Source organism: Alligator mississippiensis, chromosome 8 (genome assembly GCF_030867095.1).
Source record: "Alligator mississippiensis isolate rAllMis1 chromosome 8, rAllMis1, whole genome shotgun sequence".
NCBI lineage: Eukaryota > Metazoa > Chordata > Crocodylia > Alligatoridae > Alligator > Alligator mississippiensis.
This window is the reverse complement of record NC_081831.1, coordinates 72,554,474-72,573,862: the sequence shown is the minus strand read 5'-3', so window position 1 is coordinate 72,573,862 and position 19,389 is coordinate 72,554,474. Positions and strand designations below refer to the sequence as shown.

The window sequence follows — 19,389 nt, the reverse complement described above, 5'->3', positions numbered from 1 at the left end:
GCGGCTGTGCCTTGAGAGACACAAATCCTCATGAAGGATAAATATGGAGAAAAAACTCCATGGCTAAGGACAGCGAGACTCCCAGAGCGAGGAGGGATGGGAGGGTCATGTGAGGGCAGTCACTCTCATGCAAATGAGGAAAGGAAGGGAGCCAAGACAAACAGAGTCACTGGTGCCAGGGGAAAGGCAGCAGACTGGGAGGGTACCATGGCATAGGTGGGTACCATGGCATTGCAGGAGGGAGGAGCAGGTGAGGCATTGCCTGGATATGTGCAAAAGGCAGGAAGTAGATAAGGTTATCGATAAGGAGCAGACTAGGGACAAGAAGCAGCTGCTGCTATCTCGGACTGAATGCCCTTGTTTGTATCTACAAGTGTATTAAAGGTTGAAGTCCTGGCTCACCTGTTTGAAGTGCACTCGATTTAGCTGGCATATGGCTCTTTGCCCAGTTTGATTTAAGTTACCTGCTGTGGCCACAAAAGCCGCGGCAGGATCAAAATATCCTCAGGTAAACATCCACCTCTTCCTCCCTGCCAGGCAGCACAGGGAGATCCTTCTGGTCTGATCCCTGGCTTTGTAGTCCTGCTCAGTGATACAACTGTAAAACTGCCTTGTGGGGGTCCTCAGGTCTCACAGATTTCTCTCCTGGATACAAGTGACAATGGTATTTTAGCTGGCCACTGAGAACACAAGGTTAGCCCTGGTCCCTTTGCTGGTTGTGCAAGGCCACAGATCCTGCAGGCCAAAGGAGGTTCCTGAGCCCAGATCCTCAAAGGTATTTGTGTCCCTAATTCCAGGGGAGTTTACATGCCTAAGTGCTATGAGGATTTGGGTTTCTGTGATCCTCTTTGGGATCAGATTATGCTTTCACTTGCCCATTTCTGATAGAAACAACACTTGATCACTAAGGAGAGAGAGAATCTACATGACTCTCAGTTGTACTGGGACTGATTACCACTAAATTTAGCAGTTATAATACAACATATACCCTGGGAAGGGATCCATGTAGGGTAATGCCTGATCTACAGAGTTTCAGGATTACTTTAACTATAATGATTTAGAAACAGATCTAGTATAAGGGAGTGAATGCCACACTGACGTTGTTGCTGCATGCTAGCAGAGAATTGTTCACTTTAAGAGGGCTGCAGCAATTTCCCTACATCTGTTTCTAAATGATGTAGTTGATTGGTACAAAAAATCATGACAAAATAATTAAGTAAATCAGGTTTGGGGAAGGAAAGGTACGACTGATAGCACAAACAAGAGCTATGATTTTCCTAAACAGTTTTGATCTTAGTTACTCCCCGTAGGAATAAAAGCATGCTGCCGAGGACAGGGGACATGGGATCATTATGGTGACGTGGTTCTCTGAGCAAGCACAGTAAACAAAGGCAAGAGGGAGATTTTACACGGAAGGAGTTCCTGGTTGCTCTGAAACTCAAGCAAAAGCTCATTTGGCAGAGCCCAGCCAGTCTTTAGCTCTGCTGAGGACTGCATCTCAGACAGCAACTGCAAGAGTTAATCTAAAATGGATTGATAAACCCAGTGACATGATGCTGAACAGGCCTCCCTCTCACTGCTAAAGGTATTTTTCCCTGTGGGTCTGGGGCCACATTCTGGACAGTCCCATTCTGGACTTCAAAAAAAGCAAAACCAGAGTTGCATTTACTATTAGTGACATTACGACACACTTATGCCTTGGACTTGTAAAGTAAAAAAACATGCTGGAATTACAAGTTCCAGAGAAAGAATTTACAATGGACAGTATATCTCCATTCCCCTTGTTTATTCTGCTTCTGGGAAACCCACAGCACCTCAAGTGATCCCAGGTCTGGAAGCCTCAGTAGCAATGTCTCTACAACAGGGGCGTCCAACTCAACTGGCGTTTGGGCTGGAAGAGTGGTACAGAGTTGGTCCATGAGCTGGATCAGTCCCATGGACCCTCCCAGGACTGTACGCCAGATCCAGCACATCTGCTGCCCACTCCGGTTGGTTGGAGTTGGTGGACTACCAGACTGGTTGGAGCAGGCGCTGTGGGTCCTGGGCCCCGCAGGCAGGGCTAGTCTGGTGCATACTATATGCAGCATGTGGGTCAGCTTTGGATCCAGCCCAGGGGCTACATCTTTGACACCCCTGGTCTAGTGACTGAAATGAAAAAAAAAAAAGTCCTCACTTGTATTATTGGTGCCCTGGCTAAGATAAACACATCTCATTCATTTCTTGGCTTTTCAGTACCACAGATACAGAGTAGTCAGTTTCTAGTCCATATTCAGACAGACTTTCAAAGCTGTCAAGGAGGTGTGGGCACCTTATTTGCATTACCGATGTGGGAAATGGGTGCCTGAAATCTCTGTGCATGTTTTTAAACCTCAGCCCCAATTTCCTGGTGCTGCCCAAGGATACCACAATCTAAATAAACTGAGAAGATGCTTAAAAAGCAAGACAAGCTACCACTGGAGTAACAGTTACCATTTAAACACAAACTTTGTCTAGTGGTTCAGGTTTTGCAAACGTTTGGGGCTGTTTTCAATCACTTTTGCCTCTTCAAGTTGGGCTATTGAACCAAGAGGAAGATTCAGTCTTTCCAGTCCTTCCGGTAAATAAATATAATGCATTATTTTACAGAAAATATAGCTCCCTGCTGGAAGTTACCAGTGACTGATTCAAATAAAACAGCAGCAGCAAAGAGAAAATAAATCAATTTAACCTCTTGCCTGAAGGGCCATTATCACACATACTTTATAAAATGATTGTCTAGTTCCAGGCTCAGGGCTGGCTGTAAATTGCCACTGTGTCATCCAAGCCTTGATTGTCACAACCAGCAGCTTATGTTGTTGGATCTCATTTGCATTCACTGTTCATACCCGTATTGGTTTAGGGAAGAGCATGGTTCTGGGTTGTTAGCTCTAAGAGGGCCGATTTTCAGCCTGCAGTCGCACATCATCCAGCTGCTTGCCTCAAAGAGCAGCACTTTCAGGAGTCATGCTTGTGAAGAGAGGGGAAAAAAACCCCTTAAGACACAGAGAAAATTTGGGGTATTGTGAGACAAGGCAGAAAGGGAATGCCATAAAGGGTCCTGTGCGTGTCTGGTGCTGCCACAGCACTCCTGACACACTTCTTACAAAAGATGCCTTTAAAAACACAAGTAAGAATGCTTGCAATATGTGGCCTCCTTGAAGCATTTCTCAAAGCCTCTAGCTCCTGTCCTGTGGCACATTGCACACTCGAGGAACTTGACTGTCAGACAGCCATAGGAAACTGCTGAAGGATATTACTGCCATGGAGGCTGCTACAGAAGGCTGGCCTCACTTTCCTTTGGTAACCGATTTTTTTAAATGGCTTCAAAGGGAGACACAAGGCTCTTTCAGCAGTATCTTTTATTAAATCAAGTGTGCAGTTGATTACCCTTCCTCAGGTCTGAGCAAAAGGAAGAGGCTACTGTGCAAGACAACCAGCTGGTAAGCCCCTAAGTAAAACATGTAGCTTAATTCAGCTCACACAGCTCTGCTGCATTCACTGTTTCCCACACTAAGGAAGTTAAAGCAAGGTTGACTGCACCTGTTTGTCTGAGAAGTGAGAAACAGCTCTGCAAGTGCCACAGGGTGTGACACCAAGGTTTTGAAACCTCAGAAAGCAGCTTGCTACCCACCAAGGAAATGAACTGTAGCAGAGCCTGGCTTTCCCCATAAAAAGTGGCACAGGCTGGATTCAGTAGCAGGATGGGCTTTGCCTCAGCCCCTTCAGAGGATTGAAAGCTGCAATAATGCCCTGCACTAAGCAGAATACATGCCCTGCTCAAGCTGGTGTGGAGGAGTGGATGAAGTAAGTGCTGCCATTGACTCATAACCTCCCTGTGTTTGTGTCTCTGCCAGAAAATCTCCTAGTACTGTGCTCCTTGCATAAAAGGTGCTAGCTAATCTCTGAAGGTCTTAGTGCAGAATGCAAGTGTAAGGGATTTGGCATGTTTGTGTATTCCCTTATACTTGTCACTCCTCCATTCTTAGGTGTATCATAATTAAAAATGAAAGTAGATTAATAACTAGCACCATCACTTAGTTGCTGACAGCTGCGCAAAGCATGAGGTGGGAGTAGCCCTGAGTTTACCTAAAACCTTAACTGGAAAGATAGCCCTCCTCCTTGCAGTCATCAACACAAGCACACACTCCATTTTAAATCTTGGGAGTTACAGGCTATCCAATACCAGTCCTAAATCTGGCAACTGGAAAAGGAAACCATAACTAGGCCCGGTTTCCTTAACACATCCTCTCCAGTCCGCAGCACAGAACTTGTTTAGCAGTGAAATGCTAAAAGCAGTGACTGAGCACATGCTGTTTTACCTTATTCTCTCCCTATATTTGGCTTGTTTTATTTCTGGCAACTTGGAAAATATACAGTATCCCCCTGCAGAACTCACCCTCAGAACCTGTTTTAAAGTCTAGCACCAGCTGCATCTCTTAATGCCCAAGTACCTCTGAAAAATCAAGGTAGGCAAGGTTTTTTGGGTAGATGTGATGTTTTATTAGACAAACTAAATAGTTGGAAAAAAGTTCTTTGCAAGCTCTTAGGCACAAACACCCTTCTTCAGGCACTGAGACTCCCTTAAACGGTGTTTGTGTCCAAAAGCTTGCAAATAACTTTTTTCCAACTATTTAGTTGGCCTAATAAAGGAGATCACATCTACCCAAAAAACCTTGCCTGCGTATGTCCTTAAACCAACACAGCTACAACCAACACTCCTTTGATAAAATCTAGCCCTTTATGTACAAGAGTCATCATGATGTATTTTAACAAACCCATCCTAGCAGCTGTGAACATTAGCAAGCAGCATGCCAAAGGCAGGATGCCTGTAAAGATCACGGGGCGGAGTATCAGGCTGAGGACTATCTGGTGGGTATCGTATGCATCAGTTTCCAAAAGGTGCAGCTATTTTACCTATTCATAGGGGATCCTCTTCACATTCTGCAGGAGTAGCTCTCACAAGGGCAGCCATCTCTAAGCAGTTGCTCACCTTTTCTTTTAAAACCTGGGTTACAAGCCTTGCTTTTTTACAAGTAAAGATGACAAAAGGGTGCAAGAGGGGGATACTAATTGTGCCTGCTGGTTGCAGGCAATGGACAGAACTACTGTCCACAGCGATGAATGCTCCCATAATAGCTCCTATTTTTCAGATTTATCCACTGTTCCATACATTGTGGCGTCTTAAATAAATTCAGCCAAAACCATTAAAGCTCATATTTATTAACAAACCTGTAAAGAGGCGATACAAATTCAGTCAATACATATATGAGCGTTGCACAAAAGAACACTAATAGAATACCAGGGCATCACTTTTCTGCTGTAACGGTTCCAGAATGCCTCTGACCATCCTGTTTTGGGACTATTTTGTTTTTTAAAAAGTTGACAAGGTTCATGGTCTTCAAAGTAGGTCAGCAGTGTTTTTTTTCTAGCAAGTTGTGGTCATTAACAGGGTACTGTGCCATTAGAGTTCTCATTAGAGTGTCTCTTCTTTTCACAAGCCCAGCTTGGTCCTTCTCCAGTGTCTCCTTTTGGAGTTGTACCTAGAACAAAAGCGCATCATTAGTAAGCAAGGCACACTGGAGCCTCTGTATTACTGCTGACATAATGGCCAGCAGAATTCACCCAGCTGTAAGAAGCTTGACAACTTGCTAATTAAGTTGACAGAAAATGACTCAAATTTCATCTCTAAAAGGAAGATGAAGTGTGCAAGAGATTTTTAGATTAGAACCAGCATAAACAGACTCAGCATTTTGAGAAGGGTCTAAGATCCCAAGGAGGCACACCTGCACTGAGCCCATGTACGCAGGACACCGCACCACTTTCAGGAAACCATACATCTGAAGCTGGCAGCAACAGACTGGAGCATTAACATAATCAGCAAGCAATACTATTTTTAGCAGAATAAAAACTCCCATTGCCAACTCTGGCATGAGAACACAAGAGTACTTCTCCCAGGAAATCCACTAGAGCATTAATTCAAAAACTAGCATAATTAAGGCTATAAAATAACAGACTTGTACATGTTAAAGATTGATGGTTTCACCAAGGCATAGGTGAAATCAAAGACAACATTAACAGAATTACTCTCAGCAGGAAAAATGGCAGTACTCCCACAGAATGAAGCACTGTAATTGCAGCCTGCTTTGGCAAATGCTTTGGGCAGGGGACTAATTATTATGGTGCACCAAGGGCTGGAAGACCAAACCAAATATTTTGCACTTATGAGCAAGTAGCACAAAGCAGGTTAGGAACAGTAATCCTGAACAGCCCACACCACAGGTGGCAAGGTACCGCTGTGCCCATTTCACAAATGGGAATATTGAGGTACAGCACAGAGTGGCTTTTAAAAGCAGAGCAAGTTACCAACAGTGCTACAAACCTGACCTAGCCACCTGGCTTCTTGCTTTCGTCACAAATCCCAGCTAAGGGAGGGAAACAAGTATGCTGGCAGTAGAAGCCAGAACTGGCAAGAGCAGGTTTGGCCTCCACAGGGCTGTAGTACGGTGACTGTTTTTCTTCCATGCGAGTTTTTTTTTCACTGAAGCAAAGCTAACCTCTAGGCTGGGGGCAGCCTTACCAGGATAAGGGTCCTAAACTTACAGCTTGGTAACAGTGACAAACAAGTAAAATGGGAGTACGGAACGGAACGGAACGGAACGGAAAGGCCCAGAGTCTAATTCAGTGGGGGCCTACTTTTGTAGCACACTTGGCAGAAATTAGCCCTGCGCCCTCCCCTACCCCCAAATGCTGCTCTGCTTTTTGCTCCTGCTCTATATACCACCGTGCTGCCTGTCCGCTCCCTAATCTGCTGCGTGCCACTTGTGCCACGGGTTACCCATCCCTCGTTTAACCTGATGGCTCCCCAGTGTCTCCTAAACCATCCGTTTCACCCTCTGCCTGTCTGGAGTAACAGGTGGTCTTAAGATGCACCCATCTCCTTGGCAAAGCTCCTGGCTGCTGATCAGGAAGCACAGAATGGATGAGTACACCAGATGGGAGGCTAAAACCCCAGAGCTCACTTCTGCACGTGGCTTAAAGATTAACAGCAGGGCCTTCCCCCACCACACAGAGGTCCGAATACAGATCTGCATCCACACTGGGGCTGCAAAGATGCACCTGCAGCATTGGGCCAGGCCAGCGAGGGAGAAACACGCACCAAACAGATCAACTAGGTTTTCACTTGTTTTTAGTCATGCATCTCAAGTGGCACTCACCAATTACTGACGTAGCAAGGCTTTAGCGCTCGTTTGCGAGCACTCAGCCACTTCCATCAACAAGTATCTAGGTTGTAGCCGTGTTGGTAGAAGCAGAAGGAATCAAATCTCGTGACAGAGATGACCTCTTTTATTAGACCAACTAGACATTTACTGTTCTGTTTTATTTATTTATATATATACACATATATATATATATTTTTTTGGGGGGGGGTGTACAAATAGCTAGTTGGTTTAATAAGAGAGATCATTTCCATTGACAAGATTCAGAGCTACAAATCCTGCCCTTGTATCCCTACTTCAGCAGCCCCTCAGTGCCATGCACTGTTCGCTTCGGGCTGCAGTGATGGTTAGCCATGGAGCACTGATACCGGACCCCAGGAAGCCGAGCCCTTTTGAGGGGTACAAGGCAGGAAGGATCTGCGACGGAGGCAAGGGGATCATTCAGCCGCAGGAGGAGCAATCCTGCCAACCGGCTCTCGACACCCGTGGCAAGCTAGGCGTGGCAGCCAAGTCCCGCGCAGCTCTGGTTGCAGAATGGCGCACCAGGAAGCTCTCCCTAAAGAGGTGCCTCCTATGCCGGCGATCTGACAAAACCCGCCTCCGCACGGCCTCAGCGCCAGCGCTCCCAGGGACAGGGGCGCAGGACGAGGCCACCCAGGGGGAGGCACTGTGTCCCCCGGCGCTTCCCCATGCAGGACGCTGCTCGCCCCAGAGCTGCACCAGCCCTGCTACCTCCTACCTGATTTTGTTGCCCGTCTTCATGCGGATCCACTGCGGGATGGGCCGGTTCTGCTTCTGCTTCTTGGCCAGGAACCGCTTGATCTTGAAGGTCTTGTGGGACGACTGTGGGGGCAGGGGAAGAGAAAGAGAGAAGGGATGGAGCAGCTGCTGCTGCCTCCCACCCCGCGCCCGCCCGCCGCCCCACGCCCAAACCCGCCCCGCCTGCCCGCAGGGGCCCCCGCTTGCTCGAGCCGAGCCGCCGCGCTCGGGCGCAGCCTCCCGACGGAGGATGGCGGCGGATCGTCCTACCATAGTGCGGCGCGGGCGGCCTCGGCGCAATGGCGGTGCGGGAAGAGGAAGTGCGAGCGGACGGCGCGGGGGCTGATGGGAGACGGGGGGGGCGGGGCCGCCCGGCCGGGACAGCGGCGCCTAGCGGCCCCTCGGCGCACTACACCTCACTGCAGCGCCCGGCCCGAGGCTGCCGCTGCTGCAGCGCCCTCTGCTGCCCGGCGCGGGGTGAGCTGGCTCCCCGGGGGTCTCCAAGTTAGCTGCCACGTGCTGTGAGCACGGCCTAGACTAGAGCCCCCGGAAGGTGGTCTGCATGGTTTGGGGCGTGAATCTACATGTAGCGAAGTGCTTGCAACACATGCGCTGGTTTCCGCAGACCTGACTTGCAGAAGCTGGCACATTGAGGTGTCCTTGCCCCCTCCTCCCAGTAGATCAGATGTCACGCAGAAAGAAAATGGTATCACAAAAGCCACTTTTGTGCATTTAAAAAACATTTCTCACCTTAACATTTTAAATTAATTTTAAGCACTGGATCTTGCCACCTTTTCTAATTCTCTCCTTCAAGCAGATATTTGTTCTCAGGGACTGCTCAGAGACTTCAAAACTGTATGAGCAGACCACCGATGGAGCCCGTGTACAGCTACCGCCGCTAACAAACCGCAGCAGCCTGCGTACCACTAAAGCAGATGTCCCAGAGTCGGGAAGGGTCAAGCAAATGAGATTCCAATGCTAGCTGGTAACAGCAATTAACCACCTTCACTACATCTGGTTCCTAAATTGAATTTGTCTGGCTTCCACCCATTGTTTTTTATTATGGTTTTTTTATTACATCTTCACCTTTACAATAGGCCCAAAAAGGAGAGCTTTGGACTGTTATGGCTAGTAAGCATCATCAGAGCATAATGAGAAGCAGTTGCAGTCCATGCCTAGCACAGGTAATACTACAGCAGTTTTCTTCCTTTACATCGTGACATAAATCTGGGAAAACACTGGAAGCAAGCTTTTCTCCACTTTGTGGCAGTCAGGGTACAATGAAGCAGTAGAACAGACAAGCAGCCTTCCCCAGCTTGGTTTAAGCTTCCTTTGTTCTTGCTCAGCATAACTTCCAGCTAAATAAAGGAAATTTTGAAGGACTCTCTCCTACTGGTAACTCTTGACATATTTAACCTACATATCATCATCAGGGAAACCTCTGATATAGCACATATACAGCTCATGATATAAAACCAGCTCTATACAACATGCAAGATGAGAAGTCAAAAGTAGTTTCAGTGTTTTCTCACAGTTTTTATTGGTTTTAGTACAAAATAACTATGGCTAAAATTTGCTAGCTTAAAAGGAGCCACTAGTGGTAACATTTCTTTTCTGGGCTGTGACATAATACTCCAGTGCATCTAGAAAGAGGAAGCAGAGACTGAAATGGCAAGAGTTTCCTACTTCTTAAAGACACAGAAAACAAAAGGGAATGCTTGAGAAAAGAATCAGATACTCTCTACAGCTAGAGCTGAATAAACATTGCTTCATGGTTTGTCAAGAAATATCCTGTAGTAACCAGCTCCATAAACTTCAATCTCTTAGATCATCAATTTCTGTTGCTTCCCTAACTGAAAGCATCGGCAGAAGCCTCTCTCCTTTCCAAACTTCCTACAGGGTCTTGTTCCTTGGGTATGGTTCCCTGGACCACCGACAGCCATAGTCCAAGAACCTCCAAGAATTATGCTATTTATTAGTTAACTATTGTGGTCCAGGCACAAGCCCCACACCCCATAGCAATATAGGAGGTCAGCTTGCTCTACTTATAAGTGCATCAAAAACAGGTCTCGTAACTGCTCCACCAAAAAAAAACAAAACCCAAAACAAAACAACAACAAAAAAAGTTCCACTTGTAGATCCAGGTGTCAACCTCCTGACTGCAACTCATGTTTATCAATATACTTAAGGCCACAAATAATCACTCCCACTTTCAACTGTTTTCTTCTCCCCTATTCTCTTATGCTGTAAAAATAAATCTGGGCAACTGAAAATACAAATGAGAATGCATTTCAAGGTCTGAATCTGCAACTGAGGTTCTTGAACCAGAAACATCCAACAGCACGAAGCCCCCTTTTCGTCCTTCATTCCTTCTCCTCTTTGAAGGCACTTCTGGATTGCGTAGACATCCTCTTTGGCTGCGCAGACAGTCAGAACACATAAGGCCATATGCTAATCACTCCTCCTCTTTTGTGTTACTGGTCTCACTTTCCTGTTTTTTATCTGTTCCCTGATCTGAAGGTTTTGCAGCACTGTCTTCATACTGACAAAGTCGACTTCGGCTTCGGGCTCCTGGCTGGTATAGCTGCATTGCTGGACGATCCTGAAACACACCAGAACATAAATAGATTGTCAAACAGCCAAAACACCACTGTCATTCTTATAGCCTTGATGGGATGAGGTCAATAACACTGCTAAGAGCCAGACCACTTCAGACTACTCAGAAGACTATTAATTATTCAAAGCATGGCTGAGGTACAAGCTGAATGGCACAGATAGTATGCTTACACTCTTCATCTCACTGTTTCAACAAACTGGAAGTGTTCACACAAAGAGGACTTCTTAAAAAATGCTCAGTTTGACTTGTATCTGGATAATGTCAAAGCTTTTCCCAAAAACTTTACATCCTGCTTTTCTTCCTCAGTAATAAAAACTTTTAGATGGGACATGAAACAGTTGCATAGAGGCTGCAAAACAGATTTATTTACATCTGGTCTAGACCCGTTACTCCTGAGGGCAGGAAAAAATGCTTTAGGGCTATTTTGCTTAGTGACTGCATGCAGCTTAGCACAGGAACTGCACAGCTTGGCAGTTCTTCTAGTTCTACCAGAGCAGCTTCTGCACAGTGCTTTGGAGAATGCTTAAGAGAGCCAGCAGTTTATTGCATCACTAGATCACTTCTAAAGATTTATTTTCTGCCATGAACCCACTTGCAGCATCAGCAAGAATGTGGTCCTACATTATTGATTCTCTACTGGCACCTAGAAGATTAAAAGTTGACATTTATCTGCTGGTAAAAAGTTAGAAGATATTGATTGATTTTTTCTGTTTAGGACTTGGCCAATAATACCTGGACTCTTACGCATTTTCTATGAAGTGACAAGACATTCTCCAAGATCAAGTTCAGCTTAGCAGTGTCAAGGCTGACAGAGTCTGTTATATATTCCCTATGCTTCATGGAAAACCTTACAGTTAATAACTGTATAAAGGAGAAAAAGTTTCTAAGGAGATAAATAGATCCAGCCTTCCCTTGAGGAGTGTTTGTCATAAAACACACATATTGGATGTTAGTTAGAAAAGACCCAGCACCTTGTTTCTGATCCGATCTCTCTTAATTGGATCCTCTTTTTTGTCATCTTTGGTTGCTCTCTCAAATTTATCGGGATTACTTGCGAAGTCCATAAGATCACTTTTCTTTCCTTTCTCTCTGAATGAGTCTCTCTCCTTCTTCACCTCTTCCTCTTTTCTTCTAAAAACCTTCTCTCTATCAAAGCGCTCTCTCTGTCTGCGGCGGTCATCATCTTGGCGCCTCAGTTTTTCTCGGTCTCTCTCAAAGTCTCTATCCCGGTCCCTGTAGTCTTTTCCACACTCATCTTCAGACCTGGATAAAAGAAAAACAAAACAAAACAAAACACCAAAACCAGATAATTAAGTTAAAAAAGATCTGATAAATCAGGGATCCAGGTTTTGTTTCCACTCCCCATGGGAAAAGAAACGGAGAAAGCTGCAGATTTTACCCTTTACCGGAAGCAAACGCAGATTTCTCATTTTACCAGAGAAACCCATGGATTTTGCAGTTTTGCAATGAGCTCTCTGCAGGCTGTTAGAGTTCCAGCCTGCAAGGGGCATGGCTGCCAAGTAGCCTGGAGAGAAGCTCCCGCAGGTAGAGTTGGGGGGGGGGGCAGAGGGGGAGGAAATCCCTGCATGGCCCTGCTGTTTCCTGCAGCACTGGGCTGCACTCGCCAGGCTGCAGAGGCCCTGGCGGAGGATACCAGTGTGGGAGCCCAAGCCCACAGAGGTCAGCCTGCACCTACCCCCACCCCACGCACAGATCTGGGGGCACAGGTTTCCTCGGGCCTCCCAGAAGCATAGGCAGCAGTGGGAAGCTGCCCCCCCACCCAAGCCCACAGCAGGCAGGCAGCAGGGCAGGTGGAAGCTGGGCTCTGGTCCACTGCAGCAGCTGCTGCCTCCTGTGGGGGGCAGGGGTCCCTGGCTCCATACCCCAGACAGCTGGGGACTCCCTCCAGCAGGGCTGGAGGTGGCAGAGGGCCCAAGCAGGGCCTGGGAGGGGCAGGAGTGATGGGCTTTTCATTTTAAATCATGGGATTTAAAAAAAGAGAATTCACAATTTATTATCAGGGAATTGTCGATTGATATATTAAAAAAAAAGAAATAAAAAATAAAAATAAAATAAAAATAATAATAATAAATCAGGGAAAACCCGGATTCCTGCTGATAATTAAACCAGAGTGCTACAGCTGCAAATCTGCACCAGTATTACTAGATGTTAACTGTCTAAAATGTACAAGTTAGCGTCTGGAAAAGCCCAGTCATACCTGGGGAAATCTAATGGGAGGGAGAGAAGTAGTGGAGGGGGAGTGAGAAAAAAAAAAGAGAGAGTAGCATGTCATGCTTTATAATGAAGGCAGCAACGGGCAGGACCATGAGTTAGAAAATCCCATATCTGTCTAGTGCCCTCTGCGGCTCTGGAAGTCACTTAAACTTTTCCGCACCTCAGTCCCTGGACTCATGGGAGAACTGACACATTCATATATCATTGGGGAGTATTGTAAGCTTAATTACTGCTGTATCTGCCCTTCACTCTGACCTTTATGGAAGCATACATGGTCTGGAACCCAGGAATTGTTCTGACCCTTCTCTTGTCCACCCTGCACTGCTAACTCTCTAGCTGCAGGGGCAGAGCCTGTAGCCCCATGTCATTTCTCTTCAGAGGCAGCGAAGAAAGGAACACTTGCTAGCAAATGCAAAACAGCTCCTATTGCTCCGAGAAGCTGCTATAAATTGGTGCGGATCATGGACTACGCAGAGGTGGTTTATACCCCTTTAACCCAGGCCTCAGCCAGTCAGGGTAGGGGCTCCTCCTGTAAAGCCTGCAGTTAGTAGAAAGCATTAGACTGCCCATGGAGTTAAACACAGATATTGTCTTTTATTTCCAAATTACTGTATTATGGGTCAAGCCTGGGAACACTACCCCACACAAACTATATCAGAACTGGGGGGTCCTGGTGCTGCTCTGAAAACTCTAATGATAAGGCAACATAAGCTTTATGTACTCTAGAAACAAGCCTTGTTCCAAGTCACATGCTGCATATGCACCGGAGAACTTACTTTTTTGCCTTCTCCTCTTTTGCCTCCCCGTCAGATCGTTTGGCTGATACAGTACTTAGGGCAGCAATGTTTTTTTCCTCCCTCTCTTTTTCCAGCTTCTTGGACTTTTCCTTTCTCTCCAAATCGCGTTCCTCTCTCTCCGGCTTTTTAAGTAGCTACGTACAAAATGCAAAATTTATTTTCTTAAAAAACACCTTGCAATCCTACACTGCTCTGCGTTATAGCTCAACTACTGTAAGCTAAACTAAAGTTTGTGTCATGCAAGATGTATGCATTCCTGTAACTACCTACCTGTCACACTCCAGACTCACAGGTTGTGCTGTCTACAAAGGAAGCTGTGACCCAACTGCACAAGAGCATTTGTTTTCAATTTGAAGAAAAAGAAAAGTTCAAACCAGAAATCATACGCACAACCAAGACCCAAGCTCATATGTTTTGGGAGAAAGGAAACACATGCTTAAGTCACACCATGCAAACTGTTCATATTTATCAAGACACAGGAAATAACAAGTGTAGCATAAAAATCCTCAGTATACTTTAAATAAGCTTGAATGTTATGAAATTGGAATCACCAACAACTACTAAATTCCATTTTATTTTTAGGTTAATATGAGACATATACTTTTAGAGATGCTGTAAGGCAGCTTCCATATGGGATGGGGGAGAAATTCTCTCTAATAATTCAACGTCCTATACCTTAATCTTTGGTTCATCTTTTGATTTGTCCCTTTCTTTCTCTGGAAATCTTTCTACTTTCTTCAATTTCTCTGCTTCTTTTCTTTTCCTTCTCTCCTCCTCTTTCCACTTTCTCCTTTCTTCTTCTCTTTGTCTTTTTCTTTCCAGTTCTCTCCTTCTCCTCTCCTCTCTCTTTTCCTCTCTCAGTCTCTGAAGTGGGAAAGAAAAGGAAATGGGATATGAAGTGAAAATTCCTTTTAAAATGTCCACAAAGTCTCCCAGCCAGAAGTGACAGAAAAATCTTCAAAATATACTAATATAAAACCTGTATCTAATTCTTAAGAAATGGTAAACTTCAGTAATATTACTACCCAAACTTGAAAAACTGTGGGGTCGAGGTTTGAGAGAAAGTAACTGATAAACTTGGATTTTAATCTGAAAGATCACCCACACCCTATTATGAGTTTCCCCACCATTAAAAATTAAATACAAAGTTACTGTAGGTTTCTGGGAAAAAAAAAGAAAATTCAGATATAAAACAGAATCTGGTTGGCCAGTCACACAGTTGCACTTAACTAGGCCTGGTATTCCACTGCAACCAGGACTGCTTTGTTAAGTCCAGTCATTCACAGCACAGTCTGAGGGGAATACTTTAGCAATTTGAAAATGGCTTCTGAAAACAGTTTGAAAATTATAACAACTAACTGGGTCTCCCAAAATATTATACCCTATTTCCAAATAAAATCATTAGACTAAGAGCACACTATATTTTTCATCTGCCAACAAGCTTGTACAGCAGAAGTAGGGCTATAGTTGGCCTACATACAGCACTGCCATCCATCTTGAACCCCCCAAAAACCACTAATTTATGAAGACACGACTGTGCATATACAATTTCTGTAGAAGCAAGGAAGAAAAAAAATTCTATGTAGGTAATATAGAAAAACCCTACCTGCTTATTTTTCAAGAAGTTCAGAAGAGGCGTTGTTCTTTTCGCTTAAAGGGGAAAAATAAATAAATAAAGTAAATATTGTGTCTTATCAAAAATCTTATATTTGTACATAGAACCACGAGGTAGATGAGAGACGTATCATTTTAAGCAACCCATGACTTTAATGATACTAACTCTAAAAAAAGGAATACAGAATACTCAACATACAAGAGTTGCAAACTCAGGAAATACTGCACCATATAGATCTTTCCATGCTATAGAAAGAGGTTCATGTCAAGATAGCAGTTTTCATACCTATTAGCTCTTTGTTTCTTGCTTCTATTTCCTCCAGTAGCGTTTCAGGAGTAGATGTTAATTTTTCATCATCTGCACTGTAACTTTCCAAAAACTTCTTATACTCTGGGTCTGGGGAGATAGATTGATGCATCATAAAATCTGCATGTATGCCCTCTACTGGAAGTCTGCAATGGGCATTTTGCATTTTCCTTAACACAGTTCTTCAATGAACTACAGCCCCATATTTCTCTTTAGCCAAGTTAAATTGGCTGAGACACTCCGAGACAGGGACCACACTTCCTCTTATGTTTAGTAAATTATGCAATTAATTGCAGCACCAATGCAAAACTTCAACTTCTTTATACAGTATAACCATATAAATCTGGCATCTTTGGGACCTTGCACCTGTCAGAAATTTGAAAATTCAGGATTTTTGAAACATACGGAAAGCGCATAGCTTGGCGCTGCCTGACTGGCTGGACACAGGGGGGAAGCTTGCATGCGGCAGCTGCCATCCACTGCCCTGTGTTGCCACTCCACGTGCGGCTGCTGCTACTCTTGCCCACTGTTCCGCAACCAGTCAAAAAAAGTTGAAAACCCCCGACGTAGTGTCTTTTTAAAAAAAGTGCTGGATTTTTGAAAACCGAATTTGTGAGGTTATACTCTACCATGATTTCTGTATTGAGCTAATTGTGTTATTAGTTTATAGTTGCCTGCTTTTCTGCTAGTGCACTGAACTTGGAGAAGCTTTTGGGACAAACACCATCTTTTCACTGCCTGCCTGCATAGTGTTTAATACAAAGGGATCATGACCTTTAATTGCAGCCATGAGGCACCACAATAATACTTTTGAAGACATTTTGGAGAATGTTTTTTTACTATGTAACATTAGCATCACAAAAGAATGCCTGCAAACTTTAAACTTAACAAGTATGATATGTAACTTGTGGAAAAAACATTCACATTTTTGCTGTAAGATGGTTCTGCCTCATGTATAAGCTGATGGATATAAACACATACAAACAAACAACTCTAGCTGTTATACCATCGTCAATAGTCCCAGTTTTGGCATCCTTTTTCTTACTCTTCTTTTTTGCAGCTTTTTGGAATGGTGCAAATTCCACTATGGCAGCATATTCCTGACCTGTTATACAGAACAAAATACACAATAACTTAAATGTCTGCCACTATTTTACATTAGGACAGATGCTTACAAGAAACAGGCAACCCTAGAACATCTAACTAGATATTTCATTTACAGACTATAAACAGAATACATTGAAAAACAGCATTAAATGAATGCTAAATTTACAAAGACTAGCACTCAGAAGTGTTAGTAGTAAGGATGCCCATTACATTTTATATTTATGCGTTATGGTCATGCCCCATTTCCCCCTGTACACTTCCCCTGCTTCATTCATTGTGTGAATAGAAGGTGATTTTAAAAGTAACTGGGGAAAAAAAAAATCCCTAATCTTGATAATATCCAGTAGAATGTAACATCCATGCATAATAGCCAGAATCTTTTTTCAAGGTTTCTTCTGAATGGCAAGCATATTAAGATGCATAGATTCAATATATTACTGCAAAAAGATTACATGAATTACTGGGGTTCAAAGCCACAGAATACGTATGCATTTCAAAAGTGATGTTTAGACCCATGAAAGGATTAAAGCACAATAATTAAGCTTTCATTTGCTGCAGGGTAAGAATGACCAGGCAGGAACTACTGTAAAGGAAACGATACAAAGTAAATAATCTCTTTCCCCTTTTACCTCAGCATAACTATGTTTCACCTAAGGCTACTGATATACAAGTCAAAAGATACTAAGTATATAACCACATTTTGAGTACTTGCCTTTGTGATCAACAAAAACATAACCGTCAAAACGATCCCTGAATAGTACTATGTCTTCTTGGTTTTTAAAGTTGATGTAGGCTCGGGAAAACATGTGAGGATACAAACTGCAAGAGACAAAAACAAGCAACATAAGGGGAAACTAAGCTGGATAGAATTGCTGATTAGTCTAGTTATAGGAACTACAAGTATACGCTTACGGTCCATTCCAACACAGTGGAGTCATGTGCTAAACACCCTCCTCCAAACAAACCCAAAAACCTCCCACCTCAAACCCAAACTTTATGCACCTGGAATCATTGGCAAAGAATTCAAAATAGTCATGTTCAGGCAGAGGCTGAAGATGTTCCTCGAGCTGCTCCTTGGTCAGACTGGGAGGCAAGCGCCGAATTACAACCTGACCCAGTGATGCCGGGGAGGGGGGTGAGGGTGGGAAGAGATAGAAACAAAAGAGACAGGGTAAGAAGATAATGTCATCTCCCCTCCGTTTCCACTGAGCTCATTACCCGAGACGTTGCACGATAACAGACCTGTGGTCTACGCAAGGCTTGGGGGAAATGCCCTGCAGCAGCAGCCTTGGGCCACATCCATAACTGAGGCCCCTGCCACACATTAAATCATAAGAACTGACATTTCCTGGATCAGACCATAGGTCCCTCTTGCCCAGACTCCTGTGTCACACCCAATAGTGGCCTCACTCTTCTGGCAGGCTTATAATAAGACTTGGTGGGCCTAGGCCAGGGGCAGACAAAGTCTGGCCTGTGGGCCAGACCCAGCTGGCAGTGGACTCCATTTCCCAGCAGCCCCTGCCCACACCGCTGGGGCAAAGACTCCAGCTGCTGACTATGATAGTGCAAGGCTGGAGTTGCCATGAAGACCAGCCCCAGCTGAGCTGGCAGGGCACCCGGCAGAGCAGGGCAGGGGGCTGCTCCAAAGCTGCTGGGATCCTGCAGTGGGGGCAGCTTGGCCCGGGGCCAGCTGCCACTTGCATGCTTCAGGTAGGGGTGCGCAGGCTGTGGATTGCGGCTCTGTATTGGCTCCTTGCAACAGTGACAGCCACGTCCCGAGCCGGGGCAGAGCCACAATCTGCCGCCTGCACATCTCCACCCAGAGCATGTAGATGGCAGATCGCAGCTCTGCCCTGGCCCCGGACCAAACCGCCCTGGCCACAAGATCCCAGCAGCTCCAGAGCAGCCCCCTGCCCTGCCCTGCCCCCTGCCAGTGTGGCTGAGGCTGGTCTCCATGGCAACCCCAGCCTTGTGCTGTCACAATGGCTGGGGTCTCCATGGGGACCAGCCCCAGCCATGCAGGCAGAGGGCCCAGATCCGCCATGTTACCCATCCCTGCCCAGCAACACAACACGCAGGTCTGCGTCACACGGGTGCAGAGAGCGAATGCTGAAAGGCAGAGCAACCGGCCCGACCAGGGCTCGTTCCACTGCTGCTGTCGCTCCCGGCTCCCGGCCGCGGGGCTCGAGGACCTTCCCACTCAGCACCCGGGACCTTCGCACCTGCGCTCCACCGCTACGTCACGCAAGTCCCTGGGGAAGCGCGGGATCAACACAGCCCGGCCACACGCCCTGCACACCCCCGGCAAAAGCATGCGATGAACGGAGACCGGAATGACACGCGCAAGAAACGCAGCCGGCCGCACACATGACGCCGGTGACACGCCATGAAGCCCGGCCAGCTGCGGGCAGAGCCGCCCGACTGCGGAGCGGGCCCTGTGGGGGGGGGGGGGGGGCGGGTGCCGGCCGCACCTTGCTGAGCGTCTCCTTCTTGTCCTTGGGCCGGTCGGCGTCGGGCGCGGGGGGCGGTGCGGGGGGCGGCGCGGGCACCCCGCGCTTCTCCTTGGGCCTGGTGTTCTCCTTGTCCTCCTTCATCCCGCCGGCTCGGCCACGCCCCCGCACGCCCATTGGCCGCCGCCGCTCTCGCGGGATTCCCCGAGGGAGGGGTCCCGGCATGCAGCGCGGCGCTGCAGCTCGGCGGAGCCAATCGGGCTGCCCC

General features: G+C 46.0%; 2 protein-coding genes and 1 non-coding gene across 4 annotated transcripts; all 3 read right to left on the bottom strand.

Annotated features, from left to right (window-relative positions):
• Nucleotides 1-5,218: 5,218 nt before the first annotated feature.
• Nucleotides 5,219-8,370, bottom strand: RPL39 (ribosomal protein L39). The gene is made up of 3 exons (XM_006277372.4): nt 8,265-8,370; nt 7,975-8,078; nt 5,219-5,558 (listed from the first exon to the last, which is right to left on the bottom strand). The coding sequence occupies exons 1-3, from the start codon at nt 8,265-8,267 to the stop codon at nt 5,510-5,512; spliced, it is 156 nt and encodes a 51-aa protein (XP_006277434.1). The 5' UTR covers nt 8,268-8,370; the 3' UTR covers nt 5,219-5,509.
• Nucleotides 6,031-6,163, bottom strand: LOC132252365 (small nucleolar RNA SNORA69). Its single transcript, XR_009464259.1, has one exon. It is a non-coding gene; the product is annotated as a small nucleolar RNA SNORA69 (small nucleolar RNA).
• A 1,136-nt stretch (nt 8,371-9,506) lies between the features above and the next one.
• UPF3B (UPF3B regulator of nonsense mediated mRNA decay) lies at nt 9,507-19,298 on the bottom strand. 2 transcript variants are annotated; one of them, XM_014607213.3, is made up of 10 exons: nt 19,143-19,298; nt 17,674-17,780; nt 17,384-17,490; nt 16,571-16,669; nt 15,544-15,654; nt 15,250-15,293; nt 14,319-14,507; nt 13,623-13,765; nt 11,583-11,874; nt 9,507-10,596 (listed from the first exon to the last, which is right to left on the bottom strand). In XM_014607213.3, the coding sequence occupies exons 1-10, from the start codon at nt 19,296-19,298 to the stop codon at nt 10,450-10,452; spliced, it is 1,395 nt and encodes a 464-aa protein (XP_014462699.2). In that variant the 3' UTR covers nt 9,507-10,449. The 2 variants fall into 2 exon arrangements, with proteins under 2 accessions (XP_014462699.2, XP_006277435.1); XM_006277373.4 differs by having other exon boundaries at nt 13,623-13,777; nt 19,143-19,297.
• Nucleotides 19,299-19,389: the final 91 nt, after the last annotated feature.